Source organism: Dunckerocampus dactyliophorus, chromosome 5 (assembly GCF_027744805.1).
Source record: "Dunckerocampus dactyliophorus isolate RoL2022-P2 chromosome 5, RoL_Ddac_1.1, whole genome shotgun sequence".
NCBI classification, from domain to species: Eukaryota; Metazoa; Chordata; class Actinopteri; order Syngnathiformes; family Syngnathidae; genus Dunckerocampus; species Dunckerocampus dactyliophorus.
In genome coordinates, this window is record NC_072823.1 from 12673623 (window position 1) to 12697130 (window position 23508).

At 40.0% G+C, this 23508-nt stretch overlaps 1 protein-coding gene across 2 annotated transcripts; it reads right to left on the bottom strand.

Annotated features, from left to right (window-relative positions):
• Positions 1-3177: 3177 nt before the first annotated feature.
• Positions 3178-22132, bottom strand: LOC129181855 (C-Jun-amino-terminal kinase-interacting protein 1-like). 2 transcript variants are annotated; one of them, XM_054777543.1, is made up of 13 exons: positions 22117-22132; positions 21644-22012; positions 18788-18863; positions 17383-17967; positions 15291-15860; positions 14803-15048; positions 13155-13230; positions 12905-13071; positions 12495-12598; positions 11219-11329; positions 10330-10400; positions 10133-10231; positions 3178-9798 (listed from the first exon to the last, which is right to left on the bottom strand). In XM_054777543.1, the coding sequence occupies exons 2-13, from the start codon at positions 21713-21715 to the stop codon at positions 9726-9728; spliced, it is 2250 nt and encodes a 749-aa protein (XP_054633518.1). In that variant the 5' UTR covers positions 21716-22012; positions 22117-22132; the 3' UTR covers positions 3178-9725. The 2 variants fall into 2 exon arrangements, with proteins under 2 accessions (XP_054633518.1, XP_054633517.1); XM_054777542.1 differs by lacking the exon at positions 22117-22132 and having other exon boundaries at positions 21644-22041.
• Between the last annotated feature and the right edge of the window lie 1376 nt (positions 22133-23508).

Here is a 23508-nt window from a genome sequence, read left to right on the forward strand (position 1 = left end):
CCCTTTGCCAAACACGCTAGCAAATGCTGTTGTGATCGCGTGGGCTCTGCATGCTGAACAGAAGTGCTGCCGTGGAGTCTAGAATGGACTGCTTGTATCGGAGTTCCAATATCAGAGATCTTAGATGTAGGCCGATATAATCCAATATCGTTTGTGTAGTTTTTAGTTCCCAGTTTTCGGTCTTGTCTTTCTCAGCTCGGCTTATGTCATTTGTGGTGAGTCTGCTATCTGCCCTATGTTTGTTTATTGCATATTTTAGACTTCACAAACTGGAACGTCTTTGTATTTTTGGATCCTCAGTTGCCCAGTACCTGTCATTAAACCTTTTCTGAGCAGCATTCAGCTGTTGCCTTCTTTGCATCCATGCACTTGGGTCCACCATGCCTTGCCTTCACATTCCAACCGTGAGAGTACGAGCCGACCAAAAATGGACCCAGCATATGCCACCGGCATGATTGCTGTCGTCCACAACGCCGTCAGCCTCCTTGCCATCAGCATGCCTGCAGCATCTCCCCAAATAGCTTTACCAGTTCGCTGTGAGGCTTCTACGACTCCAACGGCAGCAAGCTGATGGCACATAGGGAGTATGGTCATCTTCACCAGAGTATGTTTGGCAGAGAGAGTGAAAGAGGCCTTATTACAGAAAAGGAACTGTGGACCAACTTTACACTCTCGGCAGGGTCTTTGAGACTGTATAGCAGTTTGCCCAACCAGTCCACATATCTTTTGTAGACTTGGAGAAGGCATTTGACTGTGTTCCTCGAGGAATCCTGCGGGGAGTACTCCAGGAGTATGGGGTACCAGACCACCTAATTCAGGCGATTTGCTCCCTGTATGACTGGTGATAGAGCTTGGTTAACATTGCCAGCAATAAGTCAGACTCGTTTCCAGTAAGGAAAGATAAGGCTGGCTGGGCTCTCCCTTAGAGATAAGGTGAGAAGCAATGTCACCCATGAGAAACTCGGACGAGAACCGCTGCTCCTTCGAATTGAGAGGAGCCAGATGAATGCCTCCTTGGGGAGGTGTTCAGGGCGCATCTGACCGGTAGTGGGGCTCAGAAAAGACCCAGGACACCTTGGAGAGGTTATGTCTCTCAACTGGTCTGGAATCGCCTCGGGAGCTGCCGTGAGGAGCCGGACAAAGTCAAAGTAGTTTCCCTACTTAGGCTGCTGCCCCTGCGACCCGACCTTGGATAAGCAAAAGAAAATTATAGATGGACAAACTGGAACTTTGTATCTCTGTATTTTTGGATCCCCAGTTTCCCAGTACCGGGCATTAAGCCTTTTTTGAGCAGCATTGTGTTGTTGCTTTCTTTGCTTCCCTGCAGTTGGGTCCACCTTGCCTTGCCGCCACATCCCGACCCTGACACCTTTACAGGTACTAATAAGCATCCTTTACCCATTAAAGGGATTCCGATCCTCATCTTTATTTTGAAAGCATTTCTTACGTCTTAATGTTTTAACTGAGTTATGACTTTTAATGAGAGAAAAACATTACATATTTTCCTGTCTTTCAAAATATTGATGAAGCTCAGGATGGAATATCAGAATCAAGCTTTTTGTGGGTGGAATACCCCAGTTGACTCCTGAAAAGGGTAAATCATTTTACAGCTAAATTAGATCTGGTTCCCGGATCTATGGTGTCAGTCATCAAGGCTGTGCTAGATAGCAATGGTGCTCACACTTATTGACATTTTGGACATTTTCACTGTGAGGTGTACTCACTTGCGTTGCCAGATGCTCTATTTAGAACTAAAGGAACGCCCCCCAACTGACCCAGAGTCAGCCCTGTGCTACCGTCTGCCATAACAGAGAGGAATGCTTGCTTTGGTGTGCATGTGTTGATTCCACTAAAACATTTCCATTTAATTAATTAAATAAATGACTTACCTCCATTAACGTATTTTTGTGACAGCTCTATTTATTAATTAAATAATTTTTGAAAAAACCCGATAGGGTGAAGCCGCAAAATTGAAAGCGGCAAGTGGCGAGGGACTACTGTATAGAAATGCATAAATACTTTATATATAAAATAAATAAAATGTACAGTATGTGCATACTGACCAACTGTAATCACAACAGGAAGTTGATGTCCGCCATTTGGTGATGGCTGTTATAGACAATTATAGTGTTACATGCACAAAATGATGCAAAAATAATGACAAATGAAACGACAACTAAACATTTAAAATCACTTTTACCTAGTTTTGTTGAAAAAAAACCCAACCAAAACATAAATTAACAAAACACAAAATACACATTATTCTGTTACAACCGGTTATTACGTCACTTCCTGTTGTATGGAAAGGATGCTCACGGAAAAGCTCCGTCTACTATTACCGGAGTTTTAAACTTTTTGTGACTTTTGGTGACTACAATTTGTGATCACAATTCGTGATTACAACTCTGCAAGTGAGTGCTGAGTGCTTGATGACTCACCTCACTAGACATCACCGGGTCAACATCACCATCATGCCGAAGAAAATTTTGAAGACCGCTGCCAAGACGTATCAGGGCAGTGACGGAGGGATCCATCACCTCCCACAGCCTCACACTCTCGCTCTGATGGAGATGACGCAGATTATAATGCCTCTTTCCCTATTGGTTCCATTCCCAGTGTCACAGTGCCCTCTACTGGTCAAGCATGTAGCAGTATAAATATGGATTTCCTACAAGGCATAGCATAATGTATCTGCAAACACAACAGCCTCCATCTCCTCTCAGCCAACCCTTGCCAAGAAGAGAGCCAACAAGACACAGTTTTGTCTCAACGTATGTTGAAGTATTACGACTTGTGCGTAACTTACAAATAACGTGTGTGAACGGGCGTCAATGATGCATAACTTATTGCCCGCGTATGTGGGACGTATGAATCATACGTTGACATACGTCGAAAAGTTTTTTTGCATGCACAAAATTTTTGGACTACTTGGACGTAGTACGACGTATGCCGGCGTGCTTCAGCGTGCTCTTAATTTATACAAAACTTACCCATAACTTTTTCGACGTACGCCAGCGTATATGACACAAATAGATCATCACTTACACTTTGATTATTAAAAATGCAACAGTGAATCTGATATTGAGTTTTCTCATGTATGCTTAAAAATGGGGCCTTGTGATGGTTACCATGCTTGTATGGTTTATATACAGTAAGAGAATAAATAATTTCAATATATGCTGTTGTAAATGTGATTTATTGACAAGAATAACCATCATCAACACCACTCTGTGCATCATCAACATCTATATCATGCAGTGTTTCCTCCAGATTTTATAGCTTCTATACGTACATACATACAGCCTCTATACATGATGTATATTAATTATGTACATTAGATCCCTAAGATGTTGAAATCAAAGAGGTGAAATTAAAAAGCCACTTTCTGGTGCACACAACAACCAATCTGGAATGACTGGCATGGAAATAGATCAACTGTGAAAAGCTCTGGATTTTTTTTTTTTTTTTATCATTCATGGAAATAAATATTCTTGTCAGTCACCTTAAATGTACAAAGTAATCAACCTGCAAGAACACAACAATTTACACACATCAGAAATAATCATACAAAGAAAAATAGTTAGGCACTATTTAGTATAAAACATGATTATTAGTAGTATTACATGCTTAAATCTGATGATAAATACTTACGTACCTTGGAAATGTTTTTTTTAGTGTTTTTCTACCTTCCAAGTACTCAAGCGGCTTTGACACTGTTACCACGTTTACCTACTGATGACGCAGCATCAGAAGCAACTGGGGATTCGGTATCTTGCCCAAGCATACTTTGACATGGTCACAGGAGGACAGAGAATCTCACCACCAACACTTCAGGTGGGGAGGCAACCACTCTTCCACCTGAGCCACGCCACGCCACAGGGCCAAAACTACAGGGCCAAACTACACTGTTATTTTTCATACACTGATATGAATTTATATTCCATTCCAGTCAATATTTCAACTTTAACCCATAAGAATCCAGACTCTGCTTAAAGGAAAATAATGGGGGATGTCCCAAAAAGTGGAACACATTTTGTAAAATACTGGTACCCTTTGCTGTCTTCAACTTCACTTGAGTAGTATTAGAAATTGTTGTTCTAACATTGTGTACTACCCCTATCACTCTGACGTTTATAGAGTGAGGAAGCTTACCAAACCATAAATTAAGCCTGTTCATGTTTTTATTTTGCGCTAGCACGGCTATGTTCTAAAAAAGTGTCTATATATGGACATTGAAATGTTACATGTAAAGCATGTCTACTTTTGTTGTGAAATAAACAATATTTTCTTTGATAATTTTGTCATGATTTGTACTTAGAATTAAAGAATGATGTCCGAAATTGGTTTCTAATGTGTTTTATTCAAATATTCTCAGTGTAAAAAAAAATAACTCTTGTGTAATCATTAGTGAAAAGTACATAACCTTCGTGTCCGCCTGCCGATGAAAATTTTGAAGAACATAATTCCATGGAAAAACAAACACCATGATGATTAAAATGGTATATATTCGTGGAATAATTACTCAACTCTGCAACTAAAGTGATTTTTTTGTGTATAAAAGAGTATAAAATAAGATTTGAACAAAGGTCTAACACCGAGTGGACACCGAGTTATGTACTTTACATTTAAGAAAGCGTGAACTTCGGAGTGTTGCTATGGGAAATGGAAGATGTCTCGAGCTCTGGTATGTTGGGTGTGTGTTTTGCAATGTTTGAAGTTTGTGTTGAGAACATTACCAAGGTCTATCCACGAGTTTAAAATTTTAAATGTAACACTTGGGTACCCTTGATCTGAGCCATGCACATATACATGTTATTTCTCATTTGCAAATAAGTCTACTTGACAGCTCACTACCATAAATGCCCTTTGAATTACACAAAAGAACATAATATTTGAACAATGAAATATATTGAGTGGTTTACCACCATGTTTATTGTGACAAATATGTCACATGAGGCTTTCCATAGCCCCACGTGACATATACAATCACAGTGATATTTCATTCTATAATCATGTATATAATAATATTTAAGAATTTACTCAAGAAATAGAGGAATAACAGTTGACTTGTAATATCTGGCACCCCATCAAAGCATTCAGAAATATTAAATGGGTTTAATATTTGTGATGAAAAATAAGCTTTAGGAAATAATCTACAACTAACTTAGTAGATGCTAAACATGAATATTTAAAATCATTTTCGGAAGGGTATATAAACATGGCTATGTATCTAGCTGCTGCCCACATTGAAGATGTTGTGTTGTGGTGAGAATAAAACGTTTGGCAGTGCAGTACCAGGATGTGGAGGGCCCCAATGACTGGGTGTAACTTGGGCCCCCAAATGACTAATACGCCCCTGGTTTACCTGATACCCGATTCCTGGGATAGTCACATGACAACCACTATAAAATGTTTAGTACACCGTCAAATATCGTTTTTGGTACGCCCCAATTTTCACACGATTTCATCTAAAATTTCCACCAATATTTTGTCTCAGTTTTCGTACAATATTGCACGTAACAAACTAGTCCGTTTGCCCTGTACTGTGTCGTTCCATGAAGTCGAGTGGCCAAATTCAGCACCCTACACTTTGATGACTCACTGTCCCTGCATTTTTTTTAATTTAGTGCAATGCCACGGGGCCAGAGATAGTTGTGAGTGCCAGCAATTTGGTAAAGAAGGTGAGAAACACTACTGAATTTGAAGATATACGGGAAGTCTGCATCAACAACAACCTCCATCTAATCCAATAACATCCATCGTTTGTCATTTGTCATTATTGTTTTCTGCATGTAAAACTAGTGTCATATATGAAATTATTTTTTGTTAATATTTTTCGGTGTCTGGAACGGATGAACTGCATTATTTTCTATGAAAATAAATTGTGCTGGTTTTCGTCAAACTTTTTGGAACAAATGAGTTAAGTCCAAAGCTGTGCAGTTCAGGGATGATTTTTAGGACATTTAAAGTGTTAGCGACATGGGTTCTTATGGGTTACATATAGGGAGTGCTTCATGGGGTAACCCTGGCATCATCAGATTTGAGCAGGCAACACCGAAATAAAGTGTGTGTTAAGGATGATGCAGAAAGGTTGCAGTGTTGAACATCACACTAGATTGCACTGAGTCACCTGGGCCTTAAAGAAAAATGGTCATGTAAGGAACACAACTTAAAAATCAAATGTCATTTGGCGACATTTGAACGACAGTAGATTGTCTTGGGAGTTGTAAGGTGAAGAGATGTACTTTTATATATGGATTTTTTTTAAAACACTGTTCTCATACGAGCAAAGAAACAAACAGGACCCTTGTACCTTATGAATAAAAGCACTAACGTCTTTCAACAATAGAGGCGATGACAGAGACAATTTAATGACAGAAGAGCGACGACAACTGGAAGAATTGTCGTGCAAGCTGCAGTCGAAGCAGTTAACCTGACTTTTCTGAAAACCCACGAAAAATAATGCAACCTGCGGGAGGATAAGCTTCATGCCCCTTCTAATCAAATTTGAAACTAACTTTGCTTTCAAGCAAAGATCCTCTTGTATCTTTCCTTTGGATAAACTACTCCTGCAAAAGTTGTTTTGCAACGGCCATTTTAGTCCATGAAGAACAGTGTGCAACAGCTCATTCCTTGAAGAATCATCTATTCCTGCTGTCGTAGGGATGTGCTAGTTTGACATTTGCTCAATAATCCCTACGTATTACAGGGACAATGTGCTCATCTTGAAACGCATTATACAGGGATACTTATTTATGTCAGGACGTGACAGCTCTTTGCCCATCCTTCCTCTTGTTCTGCTGCTCTGCACATTTCATATCTTTGCTTTCCTTTATTTCTTGATTGCATTTCTCACTTATGTATACACTATGTGCCTTTTTGATGATGCAAAAATGAAATGTATAAGCATTGCACCAATGGCAAATTGGAGCTTATGTTAATACATGGGAAAGTAAAGGAACATACAGCACAGTACAGTACCATATTTTCCGAGGTATAAGCCGCTACCTTTTTCTTCAACTTTGTACCCTGCGGCTTATAAAAACGGTGCTGCCTATTTATGGCTAAATTCTAATCTCGTGACATTTCCTTTACTTCAAAACTACCACTAATTGTTTAAATACTGTGCCGCTCGTGAGTCAGTGAGGAAGCGGTAGCTCTTTCTTTAGCAGGAGCCTATCAGTGCACTCATGCCAACCCATTGGAAATCGCAGGAGGTCATTATCAGTATCACAATATAACAGTCTGACTCACTGTGTCATCCAAAGAACACTAAACTCATCACACAGCAACTTAACACTCAAAGGTATGAATGAGAAATATACAAGCATGTACCAATAGAAGTTTAAAATGAAAAAAAAAATTTTGTTTACCAATAATGTATTGCATCTGAGGAACGCATTCATTGGTGCCTGCTTGGGCGCTGTAAAGACATCAGCCTCCCTCTTGGCTCCTCTGGCTCCCTCTGCTGGACAGAGGCAGTCTTGCAGTGCCATCCATCCATTTATTTATTAGGTATACCTTTTAAGTGTTAAGCTGCTGTTTGATGATTTTAGCATTCTTTGTAAGATGACTGCGAGTCCTGTGAGACTATTATATTGAGTAATGACCTCCTGCACTTTCCAATGGGTCGGAGCTCGTCGTGAGTTTTTTCATAGCTCATGGTTGGCTACTGTCAAATAAAGAGCTGCCTGGTCCTCACAGACATGCCGTCGTGCATGCCACAGTATGCCATTTTATGACGTGGACATGTGCGGCTTATAGACATAAGTATATCTATGTATATGTATATCTGCATATCTGTTTTTTCCTCTAAATTTAGTGAGTGCGGCTTATACACCGGAATTTACGGTTTAGAGTATTTTTTGACAGATGATTCTATACAGCTTGCCAAGTTCACAAATTGGTGCGCTAACCCACCTTTCTGTCACTAAATTGTGTCTGTGTTGATATTCAAAACATGACTGTTTTCTTCTGAACATTATAGGTGTAAGAAAGTGCATATGTATCACATATGCATGTTCCAGGGCAGTTGTGCTGTATGCTACAATTGGACATGTTGACATGTGGTCCCAATCATCCATCAAGACATTTCTATGGGAGAAATTGGAGAGCAGATGGCTGCATACACACAGAGGTTGACTCAAAGGCAATTGGACTTCTTCGCAGTTGAAGACCTTTCATTCAAAAATCATGAGAGTCTCGTTAGTTTGAGACGATTGTTATGACACAAACCTCAGTTGAGGGGAAACTACTCTATACATGTTAGTATGTAACAGTATGTAGCATTTTTCATGTAAAAGAGAGCTTGGTATCGCTAATACCGACACCAATGCTTATACTAAATGCAACACCCACCACTAACGATTTAATTAGGGTTTTTTATGCAAAAATAGATGCTTATACAGTAGTTACTTTTTTACTTATCAGTAATGCGGGTATAATAAATAAAATTTGGCCAGTAAGTATACATATATTTAAGTGTATTTGGCCTGTACTATATTGATTACAAACTCTGACTTCGTTTTTTTATACAAATTTACGATGCTTATGTTTTGTTTCCATTGGGATGTTGACACACAGGGTTTCTATGACACTATAAAGTTAAAATTTTGCCCATTTACCACTGAAGCACTAGATGATATCATATCAACATGATACAGTCAAACCTCGGTTTTAGTATGCCCCAGTTTTTGTATGATTCGGTTTTCTTCAAAAATGTTGCCTCAGTTTTCATACACTGTCCCAATTTTTGTACAGTGCTGCACGTAACAAATGAGTCCGTTTGCGCTTACTCCTTATGCGTTGCTGACTCATTGCCACATTTTTTTTATAGCATGCGACTGCTAAATAACCCGCAATGGGACAAAAAAGGATGCGAGCAATTTGACAAAGGTGAAAAACACAATAGAATTCAATCTCGCCATCTGTTTGTCATTTATAATTATTTTGTATTGTTATCGGCATAAAAAACTATTATTCTCTATAAAAATGTATTTTATGTTAATATTTTCGGTGTCTGGAAAGGATTCGTTGGATTTACATCATTTCCTATGGAAAAAATGGCCTTGTTTTGGGTTTCGGTACCAGTGTACAATTAAGACTCTGTAGCCGTGTTAAAATTATATTGAATTACACAATGAGGATCGATACCAGTATCAGAAACCTTGGTATCAGTAGAATTAATATTTTGGTATCATCACTGACAAAAGTCTTCCTGTGTAAACCTTATGAACTCTACCCACCAACATGACCAAGAAAAAAAATTCAGCATGAATTAATGTTGCTGTGTCTGTTAGCTTGCTAAAAGGGAACTTGAGAATAAAGAGGACCTTAGACTGTGGGTGAGACTAGTGCAGTTTGTTTGCTGCTCCATAAACGTACTTGTGTATCTATAAAAACTGCTACCCTTTTGTGCCATATGCTCACTCAGATGCTTCTTGACATTTACATCATGACTGAGCTCTTCTTTCTAGGGTAGAGCAGTTAGTACCAAGGGTGCTGCAAGGTTTGCAGTGCATCTGGATTCTGTGCTTGCCGATCTGTGACACGCTGGCTATGTACGGAAACAAACGATTGCTATGTCTGTTGTTTTTGTCCACTTGCCTTTGAATCAGCCTTTGTGAATTACCATGACCTGGATGATGAAGCTACACGAACAGATGTTTTCGACATGCACATCACCAATATTTAGGACATTGTGTCACTAAACAGGAAAAGCTGAGCTATTCAATGAAGATGTCTTCGGTAGGACAAGAGTAGCCAATGTGTTCCTTGTAATACTGCTGGAAGGCCTTCCTGTAAGATTTACAAGAGTTCAGGTATGTGACATACAAGAGGATTGAAAGAAATATTCTGATTTCCTAGCACATGAATTGACAGTCCTGTATCGATGCTTTCAAGACCACTACCAGCTCATTATTTAAACAGTGCTATGCTTATAAACAAGTAGGTTGCAACCAGTGAGGCATTTCGCCCTGGTTCATTTCATTATAAAAAACTATTTGTTGATATTTTAGTTTGACTGAATAATAAATACGCATCCCATCTGTTTAATCTGTGTATACGTTGGTCCATCACCATCAAAATGACTAAAATAGTGAAAGTCAGAGCAGAGTAGAAGAGAGCTTACCCCACTGACTTGGCCAGAGGATGTAAACTTGTTTCTGCCATCATCACATGGCAGGCAAAGCGATGTTGGTCAGGATGTTTGGTGATGAAACCAAAATACCTGCAGCACAATAATCAGGGTCACTTGTAGTCATCAGAGACATGAAATTACACTTTATAGACTGTGACAATAAGTACTTGTGTTGTGTTACAACTCACTTGCTGTGTTTTGGATGGCAGCCACAGAATGAGATGTTCTTCAAATGGAAGAAATGGAAACACTGTTCTCCCTGACAGAGAAGGAAGAAAAAGAAATATGTAAATGCTTCAAATTGCACTCACATTTGTGAAGGCCTGCTGTGACTTTTTTTTCCACATTAAACATGGACTGAATTCAAAAGGACAGAATTTCTAGGCACAGCCAAGGTGTCCAATTTGAGGGCCTTGGGATCTCATCCTGATAGCCTCATCAAGTCGTGACATTGAGCATTCACTGTGTGGTTCACAGCAAAGTGTAAACATTCTGGGATGAGATTTAGCACCTCCAAATCTGAGGCCATGGTTCTCAGCCAGAAAAGGGTGTCTTGTGTCTTAGGAGCTCGGTTATTCATGAGGAACTCAGAGTAGAGCCACTGCTCCTTCACATCCAGCCACTTGAGGTGGCTAGGCATATAGTCCGGATGCCTCCTGAATGCCTCCCTGGTGAGGTGTTTTGGGCATGCCCGGCCAAGAGAATGCCCCGGGGTAGACCTAGGAAACTCTGGAGGGATTATGTCTCGCAGCTCGCCTGGGAACGCCTCTGTGTCCCCACGGAGTTGGCCCCAAGACCAGGAAATCTGGGCTTCCCTACTGAGACCTGTGACCCGGACCCAGATAAGCAGAAAAAAATGGATGGATGGATGGATCCATGTTATTATCATGCCTTATTCGTCTATCCACCCATTTTCTATCTCTTATCATGGTAAGCGTCACAAGGAGTTGGAGTTTATATAGCTACAGCAAAAATGAATACAGTACTGTATTGTGTTAGTTTTGTAACACCTGAATCATAAACACCGTTTTGAGGTTAAGAAATATGCAGACAAGGTGTGTACGTAGATGTAGTTACCCTGTGAGCAGAGTGACACTGGTCCTGGACACTGATCTTCACACCTCTCACACTGACCTCAAGCACACAGGCTGAGGGAGGCTGTCCCGCTAGCCGCCTATTGTATGCAACCTGTTGGCACATGAGTTCATTGTTAAAGCAATCATTCAGCAGCAGCATTAACACTTTCAACTGAAATCATTTCCGCTAAATTATGCTATATCAAAAAGCTAAGCAGCAAACCATAATACTGTGTATGAATTCCTGTAAAATTATCAGGAAATGTCACGATGTTGTAATACTGAATATCCAATGTGTTATTTGTTAACATTTAGGCTAAAAGTTGAGAAGCACAATAAAATCCTCTCTTTCAATGTGAATTAGGCCAATTGCAATTCAAAAGGAACAGTATTAAAAGCAGACACATGTATTTACACAAATCCAAAACGAAACCTCTCTTTGACCAATAGGTCAACTACCAAGTGCAATCCCTAGAAGTCACAGCTGCTTACAATAAACATAAGCATCAATACATTTTTCCGATTTTATTTTATTTTGATGTAATGCAACATTAATGAGAGTACATTCGTCCATCGCTACATCACCCTTCAAACATAAGTTCCTTACCCTATCACGTTTTTTAAAAATTAATTATTTGTTTTTTCATGGTTGACTATGGCCTATAATCAGCCAAAAATATTGAACGACAAGTTATATGTAATATTCTGGTCAGTAGGCGTCAGTAATGTTACATTGATGAGACATGACATTATGTTACATTACCCTCACACTGCATGGAGTCAGCCATGGCATGTCGGACATGACAGAGTGAAAAAAAGTTCTCCTCCCATTCCGCGTGGAAGTAGGAAGTTGTTGGCTTCCTACTTTGGCATTCTTCCCCACTCTGTTTGAAACATGTTCCTAAGTTTACAATAAGTAAATTGGAGAGGCTAACTAGTTAGCTTGGTAGCTTGCTATGCTTGCAGTGGCCGTCTCTTATGTCCCTGCAGTGATCCCGTAGCCTGCGTGTTAGCAATGTGGTGTAAACAAAGAATAATAGTAGTGTAAAGGTGACTATGGGGCTCTAACATTATGAAAACCCATATTTAGAAAGCCATAAACAGATTTTCTATGCTCTAACTATGAAAATATTCTGTTTATTAATATTGAATCCCACTTTGCGGAAATTCACTTTATCGCAGTCGGGTCTGGAACCAATTAACCGTGATAAACGAGGGACGATTGTAAAACTGACAAAGATGGTGGTATTACAGTTTGTCCTATTATGTTTGTTTACCTTCCTCATGGCAGCACACAGCACATCGTTGCCTTTATGACTGGGGACTTGAACGGAACCCAGGAATCGCACCAGGAACTGTTCAATCCAACCATCCTTTTGCCCTGCAAGACAGGCAAATAAATGCCAGGTATTCTGTTACCACTGCATTAGACAGTCCCAATCACGTTCACATATGGGCAATTTAGTTCTATGAACCTACAGTAATATGCATGGTTAGCATTGTGCAGCCACAACCACAGGGAGAACATTAAACTCCACACAAAACATTCTCACCTTGTACCTACTTGCTGCGAGGCACTGTACTGCTGATTGTACCTAAATTATACTACTGACCGGGCTGGTCAATGTCTGATTAAAAGTTCTCAAAAACTTACATCAAACATATCCTATCAATCTGATTATTTCACCTTTGTTGGTATTTTTGGACACCCTGACGGCATAGAAGGCAGGGAAGATTCCAGTAGCCCCAGTCCTCATGTTGTAACCCTGACACCACAGGTCCTCAGACTGCTTGAGAATTAAGACTGGGTCATCTGTCTCCAGGTACAACTCATCAGCATGGCGGGGAACAAACCTAAACACAGGTAAAGTGATACATTTCAGTCTCGGTTGACACTCGTCATCGGTTAAATTGTTAACCTGTTCAAATGTGCTGACCTGTATACAGCTCTGTGGCTCTGCTGTCTCTCCACTCCATCCAACACACAGGAAAACATACTAAAAGAGCCAGCACCTGAAAAATAAGGACAGGGTTTTCGACACATGCAACTGATCGTGGCATACCACAAGGCAAAATAAAAGCCGCCACACCTTGAAAATGAGTTGTTTTTTTTGTGAAAACAGTGTTAATGCTATATCAGGTGTGCCCGTTATGACGATCGGGAAGGTAGTGTGGGACGAGCTCGTGTCACCCACATCATAAAGGTCATTTTGTACATGTCATATGACATCAGTCAGCTGACATTTAAGCCCCCTCCTGATTCGCTCTTGTGCCTCCGCAGCAAAAAAGAACAGCGACAGTGACACAAGAATATTGTAACTTTTATCTTTACTATTCCAATTACAGATAAACTAACTCCGCGGTAACATGCCTATAGCTATAAGAAAAGTTATCTGTTCACTTGCAGCAGCGAGTTATGTAGAAAAAAAAAAGTCAGTTGTTTCATGGCTGCGCTTCGCATCATGAACTCCACTGTAGAAATGTATGTTTTGTACTTGTTTGTTTGTCAAAGTACTATTTAATGATGAATTGGAAAATGTACCCATTGCTGAAAGCTTTTTAATATGTTGCCTTGACTTCGGCTGCATTCTCTTTTGCATAATCTTTTTCATTTCTCGTATACAGTATCTGTAATGGTTGATAGCAAATGCTAACTGGGTATATAATAAACGCTACGTAGGTATTTTGACCCGTACTCAGGTTATGTACACAACTATTGAGGAATTACGTGCAATTACATTTATTGCCGCATTTATTTGAATTGTGAATTATTGAATGATATCAACTATTTTGATAATAGTATTTAGTATAGTAGTTTCAAAGTTTACGGTTACAATTTGTTTGTGTTAGATTTTTTTATAGTAAGAGGTAGATCATTTTGATTTGTAAATTGTATGCTGAAAAAGTGTGTGCACCCCTGATATACATATATGTACAATGTACATAAATACTCATATTTAAAAATATATCATATATATAAATATATATTCTAAATGTTTATAGTAGGAGGTAGATCTTTGGGACATTAAAAGTAGCCCGCAGACTGAAAAAGTGTGAGCACACCTGTGCTATAGAGATACATGTATAGCCTATTATTTACATATTGACCACAATTAGTTTAAAATCAAATCTCAAATATCAATATCGAATATCATAAAAACGTTTCACCATGCTTTTTTTTGAAAAACATGCACCAGAATGTCTGCGTAGTAAGTAAGAGTAAGGCTGTCTGCCCTGTTGGCACTTGACTGATAAGGAGAGGATGAAAAGACAGAGAGAAAGGTATTTAAATTTAAATTATGCATTTCTTGTTCAAGCCTGTGAAAACAACCCTAATGTTGACATTATTACCGTAAATTTACATATTAAAAAATGTACATATAAAAAAAAAGATGGTGGCACTCCACCTCCCATGCAGCCCACCACCACAGCTTCAAAAAATCTTGGGAGAAACCCTGATGGATCAGTCACTCTGACGTATTCCTATACTCATCATTATAGTGGATTCCCATCAAATCAAAGAACAAAATGTTGTAACGTGTTACTCTACTTTGTAGTAATTATTAAAATACAGGAGTGACAAACCAGTAGAACTGTAGTCGCTGTCAGTAGAGAACAGGTTTAGAAACTTCTTGCTTCTGGGTGCACTTGCTTTTCCTCCATTAGATTCCTCTTCCTCCGATGTTTTGGCTGGTATTGCCTTGGGGTGCTTACAGACCCTTGCCACCACTTCCCGCCTCCTCTTCACCTCCTCATCCCTCCGCCGCTTCAAGTCTTCTTTCATCTTCTTCTCCTCCTCCTTTCTTCTCATTTCTTCTTCTTTCCTCCACTCTTAAGCAAAAAAAAAAAAATTGACTTTCAGTTTGAGTTCTGAACAGCCTCAACAAAAAGTGACCAACCAAATTGCAATAAATGACAGAATGACTTTGTGTCTACATTTTTGGATAAATGGTAGTTTCTGTGATAACATGGGGCCTGCACCACCCTCACGCTCTTGTGATCTCCTAAAGAATATTTATGCTACAGAATCAGGAAATCCTTCCTCTAGGAAAATTTGCATTAAAATGTCTCACCTTGCTTCTTTGCTTCCTCTTTTCTCTTCCTCTCCTCCTTATACTCTGGGTCTTCCTCCTCATTGGCTGACTGATAGACCGTCTCTGTATCACTATCTTCCTTGTGTCCGCTCTTACTGTGCAAGCAGTCCTTGAGGCTGACCAGTTCCAATTGGGCGTGTTCATCAACCACCATAGTGTATTTAACAGAGTCATAATTTAACAATGCAGAGGCTTCACTCTTTGGTATAGTCTGTGGAGCTAACGGATCGCTCGTACAGATAGATTTGGTACTTTCAGTGCTCTCACTCTTATCATCACCCTTTCCTTGCCTTGGCTCAGCCTCTGACGGGGGACAGTCTATCTCTGATTTAGTTTCACCTTCAAGGAAAGATTCTGGACTATCATGGGCTTTCCCAGTGGAAGATAGAGCTCCTTCTCCCTCTTCTTCTCTGATGTCAGGGTTAGCTCGGTGGGATAGAGGGGGATGCAGGGGTTCTGGTGGGGGTCCCTCTGTGTCTGAGCTAATGGACATTCTGTTGGACCCCCCCTCGCTATTGGATTGGGAACTTTTCCTGTCATGGTTTTGGCCTAGGAACACAAATGAACAGAAGTATTAGTTCATGTGCGTCACACTTTCATAGCCAAACTTTTGTAACAGAAACGGAGCCTTACAATAACCCTGTAACCAATGGAGATGCTCACAGACAAATACTCACTAAGTTTATGTGCTAAAGGATTTACAATACGACTGTAGATACATGTAAATGTTTACGTTAACACAACACTCTTGTTATACCTCAATGATCATGTGAATGGTTATTTGTCTTTACAGTGGAAAAATAAATATTTACCCCCCCCATTGAACACTCTTTAATTTTTATGGTAGGTCTATCGTAACAGAGAGCGACCATATCAACAAAAAAACTGAAAAAAATTACATAATTATAAAACAATCTGTATTTGCTTGAAGGAAATACATATTAAATTAGGAGTGTCCAGATGTGACAAAGTCAAGGATGTGGGGCATTAAATATGACAAAACCAGTCCCATGTAGGTCAATAACAGGTGTCTCAAACTTGCAGGACCAAATATTTTGGCCTCCTACTTGCCATCAGTTTAGTGGGGCACAGGAGCTGGACGGAGACACCTCAGCTTGCTTAAAGGAAGAGGCTACTTAATTGGGTAAGCACAAGCCAACACAAAACTCGCAGTGAACTTGTCACGCAGTGGAATTAACACTAACTACAATCACGGTGCCAACACAAAAATGACAGCACAACATGTAACATAAGTAAACACTAGGTACCACTGATATAGATGACAAACCAAATGATTATTAGTGTAATTTAATAATGCATTCACTGAATAATGAATTCATTGAATTTTCAGAGTACGCCACGGAACAATAGGAAACAACTTGCAGCTCACAAATAGCCCCCGTGCCGTACTTTGGACATCCCTGTGTTAGCTCCTCAAGCAAAACATGACTTGGTACTTGAAGAAACCATTGTTACAGTGGCACACATTTTTTGTTGACAATCACTTGGCTTGTCAGCAAAGGAATAAGTGCCTTTGTCAAGCTGAAGTCAATTCTATTCTATGTCACTAGGAGCAGGCCAGTCAACAGCATCATTTATCATAAACCATATCAGCAACTACACTGATTTGTAGGCATTGCACTGAGTTGCCCAAAATGTGTTTTTTTCTTTCTCAACCCGTTCAATATCTTTGGGTGTCGTGAAAATAAAATATACTGCATAAGGACCATTCATTATTCATGTTACTGACAAATATTCTTATTTTTTCAGATAAAATTAAATATTTACACATATCTGCAATTAATTGTAGAGTAACAAATGCTGACTCAAAACAAGTTAGCAACACTTTCTACTATGATCAGTTACTATTCTAGTGGGAATTTCTGAAAAGATTAAGTATAATGGTCTGTATTTTCAAGCAATAATGGTAGTTTTGCATTTTTTAAAAGTTCCCTGTACTACAGATGGTCGTGTGTCAACAGCTCCGTGGCTCAAGGACACGTCAGCCAAGCAGATCCCCACTTTGAAACACAGTTTTCTACCATTGCACCATCCAAAGATGGTTTATTACCTTGAACCTTGGTCTTGTCCTCTTTTCTTGGTGCTACAGGTGTGCGTGGGACCACCATGGCTGTCAAGTAAACCTGGTTAGAAAGCGAGTGGTTGAGTTTCCCCCGCCCTCCTTTGTTTTCCCCTTTAGCACATAGCTTTCCCTTTCCATCTGCCCCTGAGCTTTTTAGTCGATTTGTTTCTTTAGCTCTGTGGTTTAATGTTCGCTCTTTCTCCTTGCCCTTGGACTCATCGCACAGTCTTCCTCCTCTTCTTTCTTCCTTCCCTGATGTCACCCCATCCTTTCCTCTGATTTCCCCCAAGTTTCTCTCCCTCATCGCACCTGCTCCTCTTCCTCCTCCTCTCCCTCTGCCTCCTCCCACCGCGCCCCCTCTCCGTTGGCTGCTCGGTGTGCTAAAGGACTGTGTGTGTGTGGCCCCTGTTGGCTCTCTTTCCCGTGGACGGACATGCGTTCCGCCAGCTGCCGCTTGGGAGCTGGCTCTGCTGTTGGACCCATTGCTGGTTGGTGCTTTAGGGGCAGGGCGGCGGGTACAAGGTCTGACTTTGTCCTCTGCTTTTGGTTGACTATCAGGTTGCGTTCGATCCCCTTAAAATACAAAGAAAGGCATCTGATTATTTATTATATATACTGTATGTGGATTGAATGTACAGTATGTGGATGCAACAGGGATTCTAAATATTTCAAAAAGAGACAAATACTCAGATTTTCACCCTTTCCTTAAGTTCCTTACTTACTTTTTAGTAAGTAAAGAGATAATAATTTACAGTACCTCCCCATTCACACCTGAGACCTTGTAACATGAGTCGCTTGACATCGGAGAGGGAAAATTGCAAATTGGGCCTAATTTCAACATTTCTTAGGTGTGTACGCGCTTTTTACACATTGATGGCTGTGTGTTGACTTATTTTGAGGGGACAATAAATTTACACTGTCATACAAACTACACTGAATACTTTACATTGTATCAAAGCGTCAATTGTTCAATGTTGTCCCATGAAAAAATATAATAAAATATTTGCAGAAATGCAAGGGGTGTACTCACTTTTGTGACATACTGTATCACTTTTGTAATGGAGGGAACTCCTCTGATGTAGCGTTGCGCATGCATTGATAATGAACTAACTTTAGATTCATGTTCGTAATTGTTCAGTGCTGATCTGATTTGCTGCCCAAGGCAAACTTTTATCTGGTGCCCCCTTGCATTGCATTGCCCAGAGCAAATGGCAAAATACAATATAACAACATATATTTAACAAAATATTAAAGACATTTTAATTTCTAAAATGTATCAGTACGCATCCCTGTGAATGATGATGAAAGATGATGTTTAGCACAGTTCTTGTAATATTTATGTCTAATGTTCAATAACGTTCTATCCTTTACCTTTTTCCACACCTGTCCATACCTGTAATGTGTGGTGATGAAGATCGGGAGTCCTTCCAGCTGTCTTTCTTACCTAAAGAGTTGTTGTTGATGGTGTCCTAGAGAGAGATGCACGACAGCAGCGGTGTGAGAGTGGAAAACATAAAATGACAATTCATTCTAATGCATCCACAGCATATCATTTCCAAATATGCCTAACAGTGCTAACAAAATATTGTCAGAACGTGTATGACGTGTATCTATGATCTGTTCTGTTTATGTGTGTGCACGTCTTTCCTGACAAAATTTCAATACATTTTACAACGGGGATTCAACCACCAGCATGTCTTAGCATTGTTCTACTCACTGCTTTTACAGCTCAGAATTAGTAGATTCATTCACAGCCACAAGTCAGTGGCTGCACATATACATGTTTATGCTCTCAGACTCCAAAGAAGTCAGTGCAGTATTAAAGCAATGATAAGTACTGGTGCATGTGATCTGGCTAATGCAGGTCCTGGGGTGAGTCCAGCTGGCTGTTTGGTAGGTTGGAAAGAACTCAGTTTACAGCAGCCAGTCAAACATCTTGACCATGCAGGACGATGATGTCAATTACACATTAATTTGGTTATATATAAATATGTCCGTGATGAAGTAGCCTGTGCATGTCAACACTATTTTATTCCTTTGAAATATGTATTTTACTTGTAAAAGGGAATAGTGCTGGTAGTGTTGCTTTTATATTAGAAAATATATTATTTATTCCAGATAGTTAAACCTAGAAGTTTAACATACAATACAGGGTTTGATCTTTGTATCAAAGTGAAACCTAACATTTCTAATTTAGGTATATATTTAAGCTTCTTAGGCAGATAGGGTACATACATATTCATTTAGTCAGCGCCATGTCAAATGCAGTTGGCAAATCAACAAGGACTATATTGATTTGGAATGACACCCAATGACACAAGATGCCTGAGGTGGCTCAGGTCACAGGTCAACTCAACTATTTCTCATCACCACACTACCATTGACAAACCTCAACCATATTTTAAACCTAACCTTCCTGGGACTGTTGTTCTATATCAGTCCAAAAACCAAATTGATTTTGAATGATATGAACCCATGAAAAGAAGATATCTGATCCAAGATGCTTAAAATGGCTGAAGATTTTGCTTTTGTCAGCAGTATGCCAGCTTCAAATTTCAACCAATATTCTTTACAGAGACTTTGCACGTCTATTTGTTCTGCAACTGTACCGCCTCGCAGCTTTTTTCCTTTGTTATGATGAATTTTCAGTCACACACAAGAAGCATTGCATAAGTGTATGTCATTGTCAAATCATCCACCCATCCATTTTCAAAGCTGGTATTCCGGAAGCCTATCCCATCTGACTTTGGCCGAGAGGTGGGGTACACCCTGGACTGCCAGCCAGCCAATCAAAGGGCACATATAGACAAACAACCATTCACACTCACTTTCATACCTATGGACAATTTAGAGTCGTCAATTAACCTAACATGCATGTTTTTGGAATGTGGGAGGAAACATCAATAATGACTTCTACTGGAATGACCACAATAATGCCCATTTTTAATCACCTGACTTTTAAGTCGCACACGTGTTCTGTATTAAATATGGTTCAAATACATGATTTAATGTCTTACGACCCAACCTAAAAAGCTCTGTTTTGTCTGCCCACACACACATGCTGCAAAGAGTTTTTGAAAATTTTCAACCTGGCCGGAGTTTTTCCAAGTTTTTCCCCAGCTTTAAGAATAAAAACCTACATTTGCGTGCGGACGAAAGGCCAAAAAACACAGAAAAATTGGTGGTTTTGGAATATCTGTCTTGGTGTGGAAATACCCTGACATACAATGGTCCACCTCTGCATCTATTGCCACATCTGCTGTTGAAAATGTCAAGCTTGCATGTAATCTACACTTTTTAGTCTCCAACTGTTGACCTAATAATAGCCTTTCTGTGTTCTCTGACAACAAAAAGTCGATTAAACGTGTCAGGTTTAGGCCCTATGGTCTCAGTCATGTCCTAACAGACTAAACTACCACCATCACATATTTCATATTCATGAAACAATCTGTCTAGTATTGCTATTGTTGTATCTAGCATTTGTGTGAATTCCTTTCTAGTATGTGATTTAAATGTTGATGCTAAAGGGATGCTGCGGTTCATATGAGATGACTCGCTCTGATAGGAACTGACACAGTAAACAGGATGCAGCTCATTTAAAGGGATACTACTCCTGCTACATCCAGTCTGACACCACTCATCATTTAAAACTAATAAATACCACATAAAGGGCATAAGTTTGTTAACATTCATGCATTCGTTTCAGAAACTATGTACCATCTGGCTTGACTTACATGCACGTATGTAGTGTAGTATGAATTGTACTATGTCCATTTCTTGAGCGCTGAGGATGAGAAAACGGCCCAGTCAGTATTAAGCCATCCATCCATTGTGCCCTGACTTTAAAAGCCCTTGCAACTGATCTGCTGTTCATGTGCTAGACAATATGGTGTGCATTTGTGTGTGATTTTTACATAAACACATCTAGAAAAATGATACAATATCAGGACTGGTATCCCATGTTATATGGCTTTCAGAAACTGTGTATATACACCTGACCCGGACACACACACATTGCTGTATCATGCTGAAGGCAGGTTCACTCACTCACTCACACACACACACACACACACACACACACACACACACACACACACACACACACAGATTGAGCTAATGCTGCCTGCTTCTAAGCACAGGAGCCACCCATCCTCTCTCTCGCTCACACACACACACGAACACACACATTTACTCAGCTCATTTCAATAACATACAAATCACCAGGGTGGACCCATTCCCCGCTTCCTACCTGGGTGCCGGCTTGTGCTCGCTGTGGCATAAGAGCTAGCGTGGTGGGTCTCTTTGGTCGATATTTGTCCATGACAACACAGATTGAACCCCCGTGGAGAGGTGACAGCCTCCACCCTCCCTCCTCCTCCTCTCCTCCTTTTTTTAAGCCTGTGTAGATGGTCCTTCTCCGTTGCCTCACTCTTTCCTCCTCCTCCTCCTTCTCTGACTGCTGAATTAGCCCCAAGCTAGGACTGTGGGCACGCCCCTTGTACGCCCTTCATGCCTGATCATTGGCCAGCCTCATTTTCACATCATCATCGTCACCATCATCTTCATGGCAGGAACAGAGCAGAGAGGGGAGATAGAGACGGCAGGAAGATGGGAGATACTGTAGACAGAGAGGGGTGGGTGATGTTGGAGAGAGATGGGGTGAATGAGGGTGGACAGCTAGAAGAAGGCAGGCAGGGGGGAGGATAGATAGTCATCACCAACCAATCATCACGAGGTATGACATCACCAGCTCCTCCTTATGCTGCATCCTGTAAGAGAAAGCAGAGTGTACACTGGTTGACCAATTCAACAAATCATCATGTCTTCTAGAAACAAAGGCAACTTAATATCTTCACAAAAAAGATGCTACTGGAATGACCGGAAAAGGATGTTTCTTGGCATCACTGCAAAGCTACAAAGGTGTCAATGTAGATGTTTATAGGAAACAAACAGTCCCAGGCTTCACCTGCCCTCCAAATGGTCACTACTTACCTTAATTACCCCCGCCTAATTGTCATGCAATTACAATATGTCACTACCATTACAGCAGGGCTGTCCACTATTTTTCCACCGAGGGCCACATCTGGAAAAATGTATCAAAGGGGCCCCTTTGATACGTTTTGTGTGAATTAAAGATGCTAAAACCAATACAGTGTACATCAATATATGTTATGTTATCTGAACAAAGCATCCACATCTTAGCTTTGTGTTAAAGGTGGCAAAGCAAATGATTGTAATACAGTGGAAACTCAGTTTTCAAATGATCGATTTTGGATTAATATGTATATACGTTTTTCGCTCACTGTCTCGGTTATCATACAACATTGTAACAAACTAGTCCGTTTCCCCTATACTGTATCATTTCGCAGAATCGAGTCCCCAAACCAAAGCACCCTATGCATTGCTGACTCACTGTCCATGCATTTTTATTGAGTGATACTGCTAAATAACACCCCATGGGGCCAAAGAAAGTTGAGATTAATAGCAATTTGAACCACTGAATTCAAGAAAGAACTCAATGTGTTGTCAATGACAGCAGATGCTTCACACCAAAGGAAGCACCTTAAAAAAAAAAGACTAATCAGCATTCATTCGAGTCAAAGATGCATTGAATCGCCTTTTCTTTTGGTTTAATGACGGGTTGCAGTCATGACTTTAAAGGCATTAGATCAACAATTCATCCTGCACTTAAGAAAACACGTCAGCTACGGCACAGTCTGCATGCACGTGTAAACTAGAAATACCTCTTGGTGAACGCCTTTAACTATTGTGTGGTGGGAAAGAGATGACGGTGTTAGATCACAAGATCATAGATGTTTGTAGCATACGGCGGTATAACAGTGACGTGCTGTGCCGCAAAGCAGCGTTTTGTTTGCCATCAAATGCATGTGATGCATCCACTGTAAATTAGTGTGAGCAATAACTGACTATTCGATGATTCAGTTCAAAGGGGTTGAAAAAGAATTGAAAATGACTTGTTTAACTTTACGCAGAAGACCAATACTACGCATCAAGTCACTGTGGCTCAAAATTGCTACTAAAATAACATACAAAATGTGGAAGTATTTTGAAAAGTTTAAAAGATGATTCCAAGCTCATCAAGTGCAACTTGTG